Source organism: Silurus aristotelis (genome assembly GCF_946808225.1).
Source record: "Silurus aristotelis genome assembly, chromosome: 2".
Taxonomy (NCBI): domain Eukaryota; kingdom Metazoa; phylum Chordata; class Actinopteri; order Siluriformes; family Siluridae; genus Silurus; species Silurus aristotelis.
The window spans coordinates 29486319-29505015 of record NC_139575.1 but is presented as its reverse complement, the minus strand read 5'-3'; the positions used below and the strand labels follow the sequence as shown (position 1 = coordinate 29505015).

Below are 18697 nucleotides of genomic sequence, written 5' to 3'. Positions count from 1 at the left end.
TGAAGGAAGAGTACAGTAAGAGTGTAGTGGAGGTGAAGTGAGTTTCTGATAGAGTGATGAACATGAAGCAGGAAGTTGAAGGGGTGATGATAAATGTCATCAGTGCTTATCTTCCACAAGTGGGTTGTGAGATGGAGGAGAAGGAAAAATTCTGGAATGAGTTAGAAGTTGAGTTAGAGTTATAAAGTGGTAGAAAGGGTACTCAGGAATGAAAGATTGGTGAATGGAGCAGATTTAAGATTTAAGATTTTAAGAAGAAAGAGGAGCATAGGGTGCAACCTTAATTTGATTGGAGACTGTATGGTGTTGGCAGGGGACAGTGAAGCCTGTATATATATATATATATATATATATATATATATATATATATATATATATATATATATATATATATAAATAAAATTGCACATTTAAGTGGGCACTTTTAAAGTATTATTGGTGCGCCCCTGCCCACTCTACAGGAAATGTACACAAATGTGCAATTTTTTATTTATATATATATATATATATATATATATATATATATATATATATATATATATATATATATATATGAAAGTATTATTGGTGCGCCCCTGCCCACTCTACAGGAAATGTACAGAAATGTGCAATTTTTATATATATATATATATATATATATATATATATATATATATATATATATATATATATATATATATATATATATATATATAATATAATAAAAAAATATTTTTTTATTTTTATATATATATATATATATATATATATATATATATATATATATATATATATATATATATATGAAAGTATTATTGGTGCACCCCTGCCCATTCTACAGGAAATGTACACAAATGTGCAATTTACACTGTCCCCTGCCAACACCTTACAGTCTCCAATCAAATTAAGGTGCCCACTCTACAGGAAATGTACACAAATGTGCAATTTTTTTTTTTTTTTATTGATTTAGCTTTTTTTTTTTATTATTTTACTTAAAAAATGTGCAACTGGAATCTTTCATCTTTTCATTTTTTTTTTTTTTTAGATTATGTCTCTCACAGTGAACATGCACCTACGATGACAATTTTAGACCCCTCATGATTTCTAAGTGGGAGAACTTGCAAAAAAGCAGGGTGTTTAAATACTTATTTTCCTCACTGTGTATATATATCCAGATATAAAATCCAGAAATCACAATATATGATTTTTAAACTATTTATTTGTATGATACAGCTGCAAATAAGTATTTGAACACCTGTCTATCAGCTAGAATTCTGACCCTCAAAGACCTGTTAGTCTGCCTTTAAAATGTCCACCTCCACTACATTTATTATCCTAAATTAGATGCACCTGTTTGAGGTCATTAGCTGCATAAAGACACCTGTTCACCCCATACAATCAGTAAGAATCCAACTACTAACATGGCCAAGACCAAAGAGCTGTCCAAAGACACTAGAGACAAAATTGTACACCTCCACAAGGCTGGAAAGGGCTACGGGAAAATTGCCAAGCAGCTTGGTGAAAAAAGGTCCGCTGTTGGAGCAATCATTAGAAAATGGAAGAAGCTAAACATGACTGTCAATCTCCCTCGGACTGGGGCTCCATGCAAGATCTCACCTCGTGGGGTCTCAATGATCCTAAGAAAGGTGAGAAATCAGCCCAGAACTACACAGGAGGAGCTGGTCAATGACCTGAAAAGAGCTGGGACCACCGTTTCCAAGGTTATTGTTGGTAATACACTAAGACGTCATGGTTTGAAAGCATGCATGGCACGGAAGGTTCCCCTGCTTAAACCAGCACATGTCCAGGCACGTCTTAAGTTTGCCAATGACCATTTGGATGATCCAGAGGAGTCATGGGAGAAAGTCATGTGGTCAGATGTGACCAAAATAGAACTTTTGGGTCATAATTCCACTATACGTGTTTGGAGGAAGAAGAATGATGAGTACCATCCCAAGAACACCATCCCTACTGTGAAGCATGGGGGTTGTAGCATCATGCTTTGGGGGTGTTTTTCTGCACATGGGACAGGGCGACTGCACTGTATTAAGGAGAGGATGACCGGGGCCATGTATTGCGAGATTTTGGGGAACATCCTCCTTCCCTCAGTTAGAGCATTAAAGATGGGTCGAGGCTGGGTCTTGAAACATGACAATGACCCGAAGCACACAGCCAGGATAACCAAGGAGTGGCTCTGTAAGAAGCATTTCAAGGTTCTGGCGTGGCCTAGCCAGTCTCCAGACCTAAACCCAATAGAGACTCTTTGGAGGGAGCTCAAACTCTGTGTTTCTCAGAGACAGGCCAGAAACCTGACTGAAATATTTCTAAGCTAAGAAATATGTTATCTATATCTGATGCAGAGAAGCTCGTCCATGCGTTTATGACCTCTAGAATAGACTACTGTAATGCATTACTAGGTGGATGTCCTGCATCATTAATAAACAAGCTTCAGTTAGTTCAGAATGCCGCAGCAAGAGTTCTTACTAGGTCAAGAAAATACGATCATATAACCCCAATCTTATCGTCCCTACATTGGCTTCCTATTAAGTTTCGAATAGACTACAAACTACTGCTACTCACTTATAAAGCACTAAATGGTTTGGCTCCCATGTATCTATCCAGTCTCTTAACACGCTACAATCCGTCACGCTCCCTGAGATCTCAAAACTCTGGGCTTCTAGTAGTTCCTAGAATAGCAAAGTCCACTAAAGGCGGTAGAGCATTTTCACATTTAGCTCCTAAACTCTGGAATAGTCTTCCTGACAGTGTTCGGGGTTCAGATACACTCTCCCAGTTTAAGTGCAGATTAAAAACATATCTTTTTAGCAAAGCCTACACATAACACACATCACACACATCACATCATAACCTTGTGCTCCAGAACATCTGATCACATGCACATTATCAACTTGTGCTGTTAATATCATGAACAGCAGCTACGCTAATTCCTCTCCACTGCTTCTCTTTCTCTCCCCATCCCGAGGCATCCTGAGGTTTGGCCAGCTCCAGTCACGTCCCACCTCGTGAAGATTATGGACCTATGGATGATCATGGAAAAGTAGATGCCGAGTGTTTAAAGGCCCTGGCATGGAGAAGCTGATGCTGGATCTATGATGATCACAAATTGTTCTGTATTGTTGAAAGATTTATGACCAAACTTTTGATGTCACCCATATGAGGATGGGTTCCCCTTTGAGTCTGGTTCCTCTCAAGGTTTCTTCCTCATATCATCTAAGGGAGTTTTTCCTTGCCACTGTCGCCACGGCATGCTCATCAGGGACAAACGCACACCATTCACCTTCACTGTTGTTTTCTGTAAAGCTGCTTTGAGACAATGTCTGTTGTGAAAAGCGCTATACAAATAAACTTGACTTGACTTGACTTGACTCGAGAAGATCTGTGTGGAGGAATGGGCCAAAATCCCTCTTGCAGTGTGTGCAAACCAGGTGAAAAACTACAGGAAACGTTTGACCTCTGTAATTGCAAACAAAGGCTACTGTACCAAATATTAACATTGACTTTCTCAGGTGTTCAAATACTTATTTGCAGCTGTATCATACAAATAAATAGTTAAAAAATCAGTGTGGAAGGAGTGTGCAAAGCAGTAATCAAAGCAAAAGGTGGCTACTTTGAAGAACCTAGAATATGACATTTTTCAGTTGTTTCACACTTTTTTGTTATGTATATAATTCCATATATAATTCCACATGTTAATTCATAGTTTTGATGCCTTCAGTGTGAATCTACAATTTTCATCGTCATGAAAATAAAGAAAACTCTTTGAATGAGAAGGTGTGTCCAAACTTTTGGTCTGTACTGTATATATATATATATATATATATATATATATATATATATATATATATATATATATATATATATATATATATATATATACAGTGGGTACGGAAAGTATTCAGACCCCCTTAAATCTGATGCCTTCAGTGTGAATCTACAATTTTCATCGTCATGAAAATAAAGAAAACTCTTTGAATGAGAAGGTGTGTCCAAACTTTTGGTCTGTACTGTATATATATATATATATATATATATATATATATATATATATATATATATATATATATATATATATACAGTGGGTACGGAAAGTATTCAGACCCCCTTAAATTTTTCACTTTTTGTTATATTGCAGCCATTTGCTAAAATCATTTAAGTTCATTTCTTTTCCTCATGAATGTACACATAGCACCCCATACTGACAGAAAAACACAGAATTGTTGACCTTTTTGCAGATTTATTAAAAAAGAAAAACTGAAATATCACATGGTCCTAAGTATTCAGACCCTTTGCTGTGACACTCATATATTTAACTCAGGTGCTCTCCATTTCTTCTGATCATCCTTAAGATGGTTCTACACCTTCATTTGAGTCCAGAAATTTTTGATTATACTGATTGGACTTGATTAGGAAAGCCACACACCTGTCTATATAAGACCTTACAGATCACAATGCATGTCAGAGCAAATGAGAATCATTAAGGTCAAAGGAACTGCCTGAAGAGCTCAGAGACAGAATTGTGGCAAGGCACAGATCTGGCCAAGGTTACAAAAAAATTTCTGCTGCACTTAAGGTTCCTAAGAGCACAGTGGCCTCCATAATCCTCAAATGGAAGACGTTTGGGACGACCAGAACCCTTCCTAGAGCTGGCCGTCCGGCCAAACTGAGCTATTGGGGGAGAACAGCCTTGGTAAGAGAGGTAAAGAAGAACCCAAAGATCACTGTGGCTGAGCTCCAGAGATGCAGTCGGGAGATGGGAGAAAGTTGTAGAAAGTTAACCATCACTGCAGCCCTTCACCAGTGGGGCTTTATAGCAGAGTGGCCCGACGGAAGCCTTTCCTCAGTGCAGGACACATGAAAACCCGCATGGAGTTCTCCAAGATGGTGAGAAATAAGATTCTCTGGTCTGATGAGACCAAGATAGAACTTTTTGGCCTTAATTCTAAGCGGTATGTGTGGAGAAAACCAGGCACTGCTCATCACCTGTCCAGTACAGTCTCAACAATGAAGCATGGTGGTGGCAGCATCATGCTGTGGGGGTGTTTTTCAGCTGCAGGGACAGGACGACTGGTTGCAATCAAGGGAAAGATGAATGCGGCCAAGCACAGGGATATCCTGGACAAAAACCTTCTCCAGAGTGCTCTGGACCTCAGACTGGGCCGAAGGTTTACCTTCCAACAAGACAATGACCCTAAGCACACAGCTAAAATAACGATGGAGTGGCTTCACAACAACTCCGTGACTGTTCTTGAATGGCCCAGCCAGAGCCCTGACTTAAACCCAATTGAGCATCTCTGGAGAGACCTAAAAATAGCTGTCCACCAACGTTTACCGTCCAACCTGACAGAACTGGAGAGGATCTGCAAGGAGGAATGGCAGAGGATCCCTGAATCCAGGTGTGAAAAACTTGTTGCATCTTTCCCAAAAAGACTCATGGCTGTATTAGATCAAAAGGGGGCTTCTACTAAATACTGAGCAAAGGGTCTGAATAATTAGGACCATGTGATATTTTAGTTTTTCTTTTTTAATAAATCTGCAACAGTGTCAACAATTCTGTGTTTTTCTGTCAATATAGGGTGCTATGTGTACATTAATGAGAAAAAGAAATGAACTTAAATGATTTTAGCAAATGGCTGCAAAATAAAAAAGAGTGAAAAATTTAAGGGGGTCTGAATACTTTCCGTACCCACTGTATATATATATATATATATATATATATATATATATATATATATAATCTCCAAGTTGCATCAGAAGTGCTTTATTGCCAAATATGTTCTTAGACAGGCTGGTGAAACTCTGTCTGGTTCTGGTTCTTTCCTTTTTTTTTTTTTTCTGAAGATCTAACACACATCAGATCAGAGGCAGCAGCTTCAGAAACACTGCAGTCAAAACAGCTGCTTAATTGGTCTATCTTTTTACAGTCCAAAGTGCAGCTCCAGGCTTTAAGTTTTTGCCTGTATGTAAGATGATAATGATAATGATAATGATAATGAGATATATATATATATATATATATATATATATATATATATAGTAACGCGTTACTTTTTACAGTAACTAATACTGTAACGCGTTACTTTTAAATAAAGTAACTCCGTTACCGTTACCTTATGGTGCGTTACCCGTTACTTTTTTAAATGAATTAATTTCGGCTGAAGTGTAGACTACAGCCTAACTTGCTTACAGCAGCTTCACATCATAGGATTTTTTGGATAAACCACTGTAAACAGGAAGAAGACGCACTGTGGGCGTGTCTCCGTTTATTCAAGGTCTGTGCGGCAGTAATGGCGAGTCGAGGCGAGAGCAAGACGAGTTTCTCAAAGTGGAAATATGCTCATTATTTCACTTTAGTTGAGTATAAAGACAAAAACTTTGAAGTCAAATGTAAGATGTGTCTTTCTGGTTCGAAGCTCGTATCTACTGCGATAAACAGCAACTCCAATCTGTTGAAACACCTCCAGGACCTCCATGCCTGAGGAGCTAGTAGCTTGTTTTGTTATTTATTTCAGAAATCCTTGATATAGTCAGTTTGTGCTGGTCTGACTTTAATAAAATAGTGTTTAAAAATGACTGTGTTTAAGTCAGTTTTGTGTTTGTATAGATCATAACGCATAAAAGGGCATTAATAGGAACATTAAAGAAGTTTCTTTAAAAAAGTAACTGAAAAGTAACTTTTAACAGTAACGCATTACTTTTTGAATGAAGTAACGAGTAACTGTAACTAGTTACTATTTTTTAGTAACGAGCACAACACTGTATTTATATCTATCTCTATCTATCTATCTATCTATCTATCTATCTATCTATCTATCTATCTATATATATATATATATATATATATATATATATATATATAAATTATAGCATAAATCACATTTTATATATATATATATTTATATATATATATATATATATATATATATATATATATACAGTGAGGAAAATAAGTATTTGAACACCCTGCTATTTTGCAAGTTCTCCCACTTAGAAATCATGGAGGGGTCTGAAATTGTCATCGTAGGTGCATGTCCACTGTGTGAGACATAATCTAAAAAAAAAATCCAGAAATCACAATGTATATATTTTTAACTATTTATTTGTATGATACAGCTGCAAATAAGTATTTGAACACCTGTCTATCAGCTAGAATTCTGACCCTCAAAGACCTGTTAGTCTGCCTTTAAAATGTCCACCTCCACTACATTTATTATCCTAAATTAGATGCACCTGTTTAAGGTCGTTAGCTGCATAAAGACACCTGTCCACCCCATACAATCAGTAAGAATCCAACTACTAACATGGCCAAGACCAAAGAGCTGTCCAAAGACACTAGAGACAAAATTGTACACCTCCACAGGGCTGGAAAGGGCTACGGGGAAATTACCAAGCAGCTTGGTGAAAAAAGGTCCACTGTTGGAGCAATCATTAGAAAATGGAAGAAGCTAAACATGACTGTCAATCTCCCTCGGACTGGGGCTCCATGCAAGATCTCACCTCGTGGGGTCTCAATGATTCTAAGGAAGGTGAGAAATCAACCCAGAACTACACAGGAGGAGCTGGTCAATGACCTGAAAAGAGCTGGGACCACCGTTTTCAAGGTTACTGTTGGTAATACACTAAGACGTCATGGTTTGAAATCATGCATGGCACGGAAGGTTCCCCTGCTTAAACCAGCACATGTCCAGGCACGTCTTAAGTTTGCCATTGACCATTTGGATGATCCAGAGGAGTCATGGGAGAAAGTCATGTGGTCAGAGGAGACCAAAAAAGAACTTTTGGGTCATAATTCCACTAAACGTGTTTGGAGGAAGAAGAATGATGAGTACCATCCCAAGAACACCATCCCTACTGTGAAGCATGGGGGTGGTAGCATCATGCTTTGGGGGTGTTTTTCTGCACATGGGACAGGGCGACTGCACTGTATTAAGGAGAGGATGACCGGGGCCATGTATTGCAAGATTTTGGGGAACAACCTCCTTCCCTCAGTTAGAGCATTGAAGATGGGTCGAGGCTGGGTCTTCCAACATGACAATGACCCGAAGCACACAGCCAGGATAACCAAGGAGTGGCTCTGTAAGAAGCATATCAAGGTTCTGGTGTGGCCTAGCCAGTCTCCAGACCTAAACCCAATAGAGAGTCTTTGGAGGGAGCTCAAACTCCGTGTTTCTCAGCGACAGGCCAGAAACCTGACTGATCTAGAGAAGATCTGTGTGGAGGAGTGGGCCAAAATCCCTCCTGCAGTGTGTGCAAACCCGGTGAAAAAACTACAGGAAACGTTTGACCTCTGTAATTGCAAACAAAGGCTACTGTACCAAATATTAACATTGACTTTCTCAGGTGTTCAAATACTTATTTGCAGCTGTATCATACAAATAAATAGTTAAAAAATCATACATTGTGATTTCTGGATTTTCTTTTTTAGATTATGTCTCTCACAGTGGACATGCACCTACGATGACAATTTCAGACCACTCCATGATTTCTAAGTGGGAGAACTTGCAAAATAGAAGGGTGTTCAAATACTTATTTTCCTCACTGTATATATATATATATATAAATATGTATATATATGTATATAAATTATAGCATAAATCACATTTATATATATATATATATATATATATATATATATATATATATATATATATATATATATATATATATATATATATATATATATATATAAGATGTGATTTATGCTTCAAACTAAGATCGCTTAGTTACAGCGACCCTGCCGAAAAGCTCGGCCCCATTCAGTTACGTCATTCCACGTGACCTTGTGTTTTCACAGGGCCTGTGGGTGCTTGTTTTCACAGGGCCTGGGGTGCTTGTTTAACTTGATTGCGTTTCTTTCATATACTGGCCAGGGGATTTTTTTAATCACACGAATATTTTACACGTTGTTTTTCTGTCTGTCGTTAAAAGCCAGAATGTCTTTGTTTGGGAAATTGTTTGGTAGCAGTGGCAAAGGAGGGAAAGCTCCTAGTCCTCAAGAAGCTATACAGCGACTTCGAGATACAGAGGAGATGTTGACGAAGAAACAAGAATTTTTGGAAAAAAAGATCGAACAAGAACTACTTACGGCAAAGCGAAATGGCACAAAGAACAAAAGAGGTGAGGTTTTGTTGTTAACCCTGTCTGTTTAAAGGACTACTACAGTAAGCGCTACACAAGCTAGCCTACTAATATTGGATGGCTAGATATGTGAATGTGAACGATACATTAACTTAACATTAAGTCATTCACCTGTAAAAGCTATCGTTTTAGTATATTATTTATTAGTAAGTTTATTTATGATGGAATGACCAGATACGAAATTAGCTAGGTCAGTTACTCATGGTCAATTCAAATGTGTTATCAGTCTTCCCTTAAATTCTTTTGTCAGGCGAGACCATTTTATTTTATTTAATTCTTCCCCATTTATGAACCAAAATCCCCTGTATGGAAAACACATTAAAACCCAATGATTCCAGTCCAAATTTTTGGTCAGTTTTCAAACTTCTGGCAGACCAATAATTTTTAGTCTTAACATTTAGTCCAAAAATCTTTAGTCTTAACATTTAGTCCAATCAATTTTAGTCTTAACATTTAGTCTCAAACATTAAGTCTTAATCCAAATAACAGTTAGTTGAGCATTTCTTGTTTGCATTCTACATGAAAATATACTGATTTTCCTGCTGAACTGCTTCCCCCCCGAATTTCCTGCCTTAGTTGTTTTTTTTTTTTTCTTTTTTCATTTTTTTTCTTTCCAAAAAAGTTCTACAATTTTCCCACTTTTTTGTTGGTTGTGTCTAGGGCTGCTACTAATGTTTATTTTGATAATCGATTAATCAGAGGATTATTTGTCAAAGATTAATCGTTTTTTAAAAATTAAATGTTTTTCGTAATATAAATATATCTACGCTAATTTAGGGCATTTATGTATAAAAGTGTACTTTAAAATGCGAACGCCAAATATTTAGTTTAACCATCTTTAATTTTTAAGCTTAAAGTGATTGCTTGTTGAGGAGTGCATGGGGGATTTCTCATGCTGGGTTGTTTCTTTCTGGAACAAAAAGTATTTGAGTATGCAAAGTGTAAATTGTGTAAATCAACAATTGTAATTTTTTAAATGATAATTGCAGATGGCAAGTTTACAACCATGCTTTATAAAACATACACACATTTTGCTTGAAATATAAGCATCTAAAATGTAATTAATAAAATTTTGTATAATAATGACATGTAATTCTACAAACATTTAAAACAGGCATTTGAATGTAGTAAATCACGTTTGAAAACAGATACGTTAACTGTTGTAGTAGCCAAATGCTATAAAAAGAGAATAGGAGAATGGAGAAACGCAGCAAACTGTCTTAAAAAGAAATTTAAAAAAATATGCATTGGTGTACAAATGCATAAGCATTCGCTATCACAACAGTGACTAAAATATTATCTTTTACTGCAGCTGTTATTTGCTACTTTTAGATTTAATGTTTGTTTGCACAGTTTTTATTTTCTCAATCACTTTGTTGTGAATGAGGTGACAATAATGCTCACGAGTCAAGACATAACAGGTCCAGTGTGACTGTGCCGAAGTTGGCAAACAGTTTACACAATGGCACTTAATTAACCTATGGCATTTTCACATAATGAGGATAAATAGTTTTTGCTTGCCGTGCTGATGTTTTGTCGTTATCCATGACGACAACAACAACATTTGAGCAGCCCAACTAATCGATAGCAACATTCGTTGAAGATCTTCCACTGCTTCTTTCAGCTTCTCCCATTAGGGGTCGCCACAGTGGATCATCCGTCTCCATACCCCCCTGTCCACTACATGTGCCTCTTTCAAAACTTCCCTCACCACATCTGTAAACCTCCCCCATGGCTTTCTTTTTTCCTCCTTCATGGTGGCTCCATCCTCAGCAATCTCCTACCGATATACCCCATGTTGTTACTCTGCACATGTCTAAACCATCCCAATCTCGCCTCCTTCACCGTGTCTCCAAAATGTACTACATGCGCTGTCCCTCTAATAAACTAATTTCCATCTTCATCACTCCCAACAAAAATCTCAGCATCTGCAGCTCTGCTACCTCCAGCTCCACCTCCTGTCTTTTAGTCAATGCCACCGTCTCTAAACCATACAACATCGCAGGTCCCACCACAGTCCTATAAACTTTCCCTTTCACTCTTGCAAATACCCTTCTATCACAAATCGCTCCTGCCACTCTTCTCCACCCACTCCACCCTGACCTGCACTCTTTTCTTTACATTTCTAACACACTCTCCATTACATTGCACTGTTGACCCCAGGTACCTGAACTCCTCCACCTTCTCCACCCCTCTCCCTGCAATTGCATCACTCCACTGCCCTCGCTCTCATTTACACACATGTACTCTGTCTTACTCCTACTGACTTTCATTCCCCTTCTTTCCAGCGCATATACCTCCACCTTTCCAGGCTCTTCTCAACCTGCTCCCTACTCTCACCACAAATCACAATATCATCTGCAAAAGTCAGTCCACGGAGACTCCTGTCTGACCTCGTCCGTCAACCTGTCCGACCTCGTCCGTTAACCTGTCCATCAACACTGCAAACAGGAAAGGGCTCAGAGCCGATCCTTGATGCAGTCCAACCTCCACCTTGAACCAGTCTGTCATTCCTACTGCACACTTCACTGCTGTCACACTGTCCTCATACATGTCCTGCACCACCCTCACATACTTCTCTGACACACCTGAGTTCCTCATACAATACCACAACTCCTCTTTCGGCACCTTGTCATACGCTTTCTCTAAATTCACAAATACACAATGCAACTTTTTCTGACCTTCTCTATACTTCTCCATCAACATTCTCTAAGCAAATAATGCATCTGTGGTGCTCTTCCTCAGCATGAAACCATACTGTTGCTCACAGATGGTCACCTCTTCTTTCAGCCTGGCTTCCACTACTCTTTCCCATAACTTCAAGGTGTGACTGATCTACTTTATTTCCCTGTAGTTACTGCAGGTCTGCACATCTCCCTTATCCTAAAACTGGTACCAGCACATTCCATCTCCATTCCTCAGGCATCCTCTCACCTTCCAAAATCTAGAACAACCTGGTTAAAAACTCCACTGCTATCTCTCCTAAACATCTCCCTGCTTCTACTGGTATACCATCTGGTCCAAATGACTTTCCACTCTTCATCCTCTTAATAGCTGCTCTTACTTCCTCCTTACTAATCCTATCCACTTCCTGCTTCCTGCTACCATCTCCACACTGAGATAGATGAATATCACTACTGATATTCATCAGCTGCTCAAAATACTCCCTCCATCTTCTTAACACCCTCTCCTCGCTAGTCAACACATTTCCATCTCCATCCTTTATTGCTCTAACTTGCAGCACATCTTTCCCAGCTCGGTCCCTCTGCCTGGCCAATCGGTACAAATCCTTTTCTCCTTCCTTAGTGTTCAACTTCCCATACAGCTCTTCATATGCCTTTTCCTTGGCTTTCACCACATCCCTCTTTACCTTCTGCTTTATTTTATTGTGCTCCTGCCTACTTTTCTCATCCCTCTGTTGATCCCAATTCCTGTTTTGCCAACCTCTTTCTCCTTATGCTTTCCTTCACTTCCTCATTCCACCATGACTTTGTCTTCCTTTCTATTTCCAGATGTCACACCAAGCACCTTTCTAGCAGTCTAGTTAACTTAAAATAATAAGGCAACCTATCGCAAGCACTTTTATGGCTTTAACTGAACAAACATGCAACTCAAAGTGTTTTGTTAAGATCCTTAGTTCTCACAACATATTGTCAAGTTTACCTAACAAATAACACAACAAAAAATGTTTTGTTTGCTGAATGCAATTAGGACAGATTGATCCATCATGTATTCATAATTATTTTCATATTTAAAATTTAATAAACCACAACAAATTTCTCTCCCTCTCCATTTTTTAATAGTTTGTCCAAAACACAACATTACAAAGTCTGCCATATGACATACTTATCTTCTGCATTAGGCATGTTTGTACAAAACTACAACATGGAAAACTTTATAAACTGTATGAAAACTACAACATTGTTTGTTTCAACATAAAATGAAGGTTGAGCTTCCAAAAACCAAGTAATATTTTGTCTAAAAACCCAAAACAGACAAAAGTAAAAGCATCTGAGCAAAACCTCTAACCACACTCCAGTCAAACAGTGTATAGAGTATTTTTATTCAACTGATTACCAAAGTACAGTACAGACCAAAAGTTTGGACACACCTTCTCATTCAAAGAGTTTTCTTTATTTTCATGACTATGAAAATTGTAGATTTACACTGAAGGCATTAAAGTTTCTTTTCGGCTTCTCCCGTTAGGGGTCGCCACAGCGGATCCTCCGCACGTTTGATTTGGCACATGTTTTACGCTGGATGCCCTTCCTAACGCAACCCTCCCCAATTTATCCGGGCTTGGGACCGGCACTAAGAGTGGCTGGGGATGGTTCCCTGACCGGGAATCGAACCCGGGTCGCAGCGGTGGGAGCGCTGCATCTTAACCACTAGACCACCAGGGGACCTTACACTGAAGGCATTAAAACTATAAATTAACACGTGGAATTATATATGAAATTATATACATAACAAAAAAGTGTGAAACAACTGAAAAATAGTTCTAGGTTCTTCAAAGTAGCCACCTTTTGCTTTGATTACTGCTTTGCACACTCTTGGCATTCTCTTGATGAGCTTCAAGAGGTAGTCACCTGAAATGGTCTTTCAGCAGTCTTGAAGGAGTTCCCCGAGAGATGCTTGGCACTTGTTGGCCCTTTTGCCTTCACCCTGCGGTCCAGCTCACCCCTAAACCATCTCGATTGGGTTCAGGTCCGGTGACTGTGGAGGCCAGGTCATCTGGCGCAGCACCCCATCACTCTCCTTCTTGGTCAAATAGCCCTTGATATGCCTTCAGTGTGACTCTACAATTTTCATAGTCATTAAAATAAATAAAACTCTTTGAATGAGAAGGTGTGTCCAAACCTTTGGTCTGTACTGTATATAAAAATCCAAAACAGACATTAATAAAAGCTTTGGAGTAAACCTCAAAGGTTCGAGGTTTAAGCGTTGTATATAGCATTTTGTATTATTTTGGCAAATTAACATTGAGAATACATTAACACTGCATCTGAATAAACCTAAACACTTGGTAAAGTAGAGTATGATATGTAACTCAACTCAAAACTTCAGTATTCAGTATCAAGGCTGCAAAGTTTGAATCGAATGATACATTGTTATAAAGAAGAATGTTTTTTAAATACTTAATTACTATAATTAATACTTAAAATAGTATAATTTCTACAATCATTGTCCCATTTACCATAGCTTCAGTGACATCTGCAAAATCGTCAACTACAAAAGTTTTAATTTTAGTAAATGGACTCTCAGAGCAGGTACCAAGATCCATGAAGATTCATGAATTCAAAAGAATATTTCAGTTCTTTTGGGTATTCCATATTGAGTGCATACAAGAGACCGAACAAGTAAGCAAAGGTTTCTGGCAAATCTGGAATATCCAGTAGAACAATGGCCTTTTCCAGGATTATTGCACGGTTTAACAGGAATGCCAACATCATCTTCAACCACAGTGAGGACTCCGATCTTTACCCCTCTGGTGCTGTGTTCTTCAGGGTCAGTGTCCTAGGAGATTAAGTGATAGGAGGGGGCATTAACTGACATGTAAACGTAATTACTAATTGTTATTAGTGCCCGTGCAATGGTGGTGCTTGCAGCTTTATTATTTTTCTAATGTGCAAACAGAATGAACAAATGTAATGCTAAGCGTGCTACCAAATTAGAAATAAAGTTTGAAAAGGGCAACTTGCCAGACACATATTAAGCAAGAAAGCCGGATTTTTACGCAGAACAAGTGGCAGTCCCTTAAGAGCTGCTCTTTTTCATTAAATGACAATATCGCTGACCTCAAAAGAGCAAAAGAAGAAAGTTGCCAAAGGGTGCAGATGCTTTACGACCTCGTAAATCTTATGGATTAAACACAGGAATCTCAAATTGAGAGTAAAAAGGGTAATTTTTGATCAATTGCACAATGCCTTTACAGTGGGGAACAAATGCAATTATATAGTTTATAATTATACAATTATTCCTAAAATTAACCAGTTTAATTGGATTCCCATAAAACATAGACTACGAAAGATAGCACACTAGCTTTAATGACCCTATTCAGGAATCTGTTAGTACTTTGGTATTTTAAATGTGTATTTTATATGTACATTCAAGAATCTTAAAGAGTACCTGCTCATCCAGCTTGTCCAAAAGTGTCTTCATTTCTGGACCCATTGAATCTCTTCTTTTTCTGTAGAGTTTCAGGAGAGGTGCTGTATATTTATCAAGTGACTCACTGAACTTTATTAGGAGGTCTATGTTACAGATCCTGAAAAACTCCATGCAGATCTACAGTATTTAGGGAAAAAAAAAAAAAGAAGCTATAAACAGAACATTTTCCAATATATAAAAAGTTCAGAATTTCCAATAATAAAAATTATATCAACAACTAAAAAGGTAATGTTTATTGCTATCATCACTCATTACTTATGATAACCAGAACATAATTGCCATTCAGTTACTAACCTCTTCCTTTACAAAAAGTCCAGGCCATCTCTCTCTAATCTCTTCTACTAGTGGCTGAACTTCAACAACTTTTTTGCGGCGAAGAGAAAAGGTTTCTTTCATCTGTCTGTGAATGATTGTCAAGTCTTCTTTTTTTTCTTAATTTCATCAATCATAGCAAGTCTCTCCTTTTCAAGTGAATCTTCTGTCTGGCCTTCAGGCTGGTTAGGCAAAAAATGTACCTTTACTTTTAGGCTTTTTCATGTAGGCCCGTTCTGTCATACCCTCACAAGATTTTCTTTTACGGTTAACACTAACTTCAGAACAACCAGCTTCCCTTAGTTTGGCCCAATAATTACCAAGCTTAAACTTTATACTCATCATCCATCCATCCCAACCTGTGTGTTTGCTAGGTTCTGTAAGGCAAGGGTGTTTTTCTACTAGAGCAGGGGCAACCGACTGGATCTCATAGGCATCAGGGTAGGCTTTGATTTCAAAAATGGCCTGCGCAATCTTGTCCAGAATATGAGACTTCATATCTCTTGGGACATTCAGTGGTTTCTTTGTCTCCTGGTAAACCTCCTTGGCTTTTCGCAGCCTGAGTTCGACATCGAGAGGAAAAGTGGGTATGTTAAAAGTGGATAGCCACTGTTCAGCACTGTTCTTTGGTTTCTTAACACAGACGATTCAGGGCTTCGATCACTACTTTGACTTTGACAGAAAAGACACTAAATTAAAATCTTCAGTGTGCTGTGTAGGAGATACCTCTTCCCACAGAAGACGTAAGGTTGCCTTCTCTGCTGGTAGCTCTTTGATATTATTCAAGTTACAAGGTTCATTGTTAAAGTCTGGGTCTTCAAATTGTAGTGAGAACTTTTCATTTTATATTTGTAACGTCTGAGGAAAGACTTTAATTGGTCCACTAACTGAGGCCTCTGAGGAAGCTCAACCCTCCTGATGTTGCTAGGGGAAACAACCTACTCTGTTCAGAACACACAACCCAAAATAAAAAAAAAGAAGTAATGTCAGCATGTCAGGATCAAGAACATTTGTTTAAAAAGGTCCTCACATCCATAAAGTAAGCCATCATTTGTTAATGCTTTGTAGAAAGTGTCAGTAGAACATTCTTGAAGTTTTGAGTGTCATGGACTACTTTTTTAAAGTAACTGTGCTTCGACTTGAAGCGCATTGTCCATCGTGACACCAATGGTCCAAAACAATGAATCAAATGTGGGTAATGGTTAATGAAATTATGTTTTGGACGTAAAGAAAAGTTTGGAAAAGTTTAATTGAGCAAGTTTTGGTGATCTATTATTTTGCTCTACATGGAGCACAAAGACTCCTCTGAAAGTTTTGAAGATAAAACCATCTCAGTTATGATTTTCAGGTCCATTAGAATGTCCCAAGATTTTAGGGATTTTCTGACCAATTATTAGAGGTAACAAACGTAAAAGTGTCCAGTTTTCGTATGCGTTTCCACCTACAGTACCCTTGGAGAAAAATAACTTAGTTAATACCTTTGGCTTGTTAACCCTGTCTGAATCTTTGTACGGGAATGAGTTAATGTGGTTATTGAGCTCATCAAATGAAATGTTTTCTTTTGAAATAAAATCTTTCAGGCACAAAGACAACTCAATAGGTACAACACCTTCCAAAAAGTCATGTAATGCATCAGGTGGGAAACCTGTGACAGGATGAAAAAAAGACAAGTGCTTGCTTAGTGCACATTCCCCTTTCACACCACTTACATGTTGCACACTTATATCTGTCTGCACTTTCTGCACAAAGGAATCATGTTCTTCTACAGTTCTTAACTTGAAATCACTTATCTCAGTCTGACCAGACTTGACTTCATGTTTTCTAATCATGCAAAATCTACAAAAATTGCCTGAATTAAAGCTTTCTTGAAAGCCTGCCAAGCTATGGGCACCTAGATTATCAGCACATACGCAAAAGATTGTTCCTTTTACGCATTGACTCAGAGCAGGGACAAAAACTCCTGTTTGCTCCAAACACTTTACATCTTTCAATGTACTCTGTTTGGCCATTGGGGTGTTACAGTTCTTCTTATATATAGGCCGGCTTTGTTAAGAGTAACAATTCTAAATTTTAAATCCTCAGTTTTGTTTGCCATGAGGTGCCATGTTGAACATCCTGTGGTCAGAATGAGAGAATTGTTCTCAAAGCTCCAAATTTTAACTGCTCTAATCTCTAAGATTCCAAGATTGGTTTTGCCAAGCAGACAAAACCATGAAAATAATGAATAGGACATGTGGCTTTGCATGGTTAAACGACATACAGCTGTTATCACTTAGTGTTTACACTTACATATGTGGCATTTAGCAGATGCCCTTGTCCAGAGCGACGTCCAAAAGCGCTTTAAGTCTCTATTAATGAATTAATCTACACTAGTAAGAGAGATTACAACTTTAGATAAATCAGCATACAATTCAGTTGAGAATTTATTTATTTATTTTTTTTTTTAACAAAGCAAATTTGAAAACTGTTAGTTTAAGTGTTTCAGGAAGAGAGGCCTTCATTTGTCGCTTGAAGATAGCCTTTCAGAAGACAGTGAATCTGTACTGCTATACAAGCTGAACATTAACTACTCTAAAATATATCCAATTTTCATTTCTATAATATTGTCCCTTGAGAACATATGCTAAAATGGTTGATGAAATGTGAGGGGTGTACTTGTGAGATATTGTGTAACAGTAAACGTCATGTATTGTACTGAACTTTTTTTTAAATTTTCTGTACCGTTACACCACTTATTTTTTCATAAAAATATTTGTAAAATTCAGTGTATATATAAGGGTGCGCTTTATAGTCCGGAAATTACGGTATATATATATATATATATATATATATATATATATATATATATATATATATATATATATATATATATATATATATATTACAGTGAGGAAAATAAGTATTTGAACACCCTGCTATTTTGCAAGTTCTCCCACTTAGAAATCATGGAGGGGTCTGAAATTGTCATCGTAGGTGCATGTCCACTGTAAGAGACATAATCTAAAAAAAAAGATCTAGAGATCACAATATATGATTTTTAAACTATTTATTTGTATGATACAGCTGCAAATAAGTATTT

General features: G+C 37.6%; 1 protein-coding gene across 1 annotated transcript in view; it reads left to right on the top strand.

The window, feature by feature from the left end:
- The first annotated feature begins 8751 nt into the window (after window positions 1-8751).
- chmp4ba (charged multivesicular body protein 4Ba) overlaps window positions 8752-18697 on the top strand; it is a 32587-nt gene continuing 22641 nt past the window's right edge. The window contains exon 1 of the mRNA XM_083534576.1: window positions 8752-9114. Within this exon, the coding sequence (XP_083390702.1) occupies window positions 8931-9114 (184 nt within the window). The 5' untranslated portion in view covers window positions 8752-8930. The remainder of the gene's footprint in view (window positions 9115-18697) is intronic.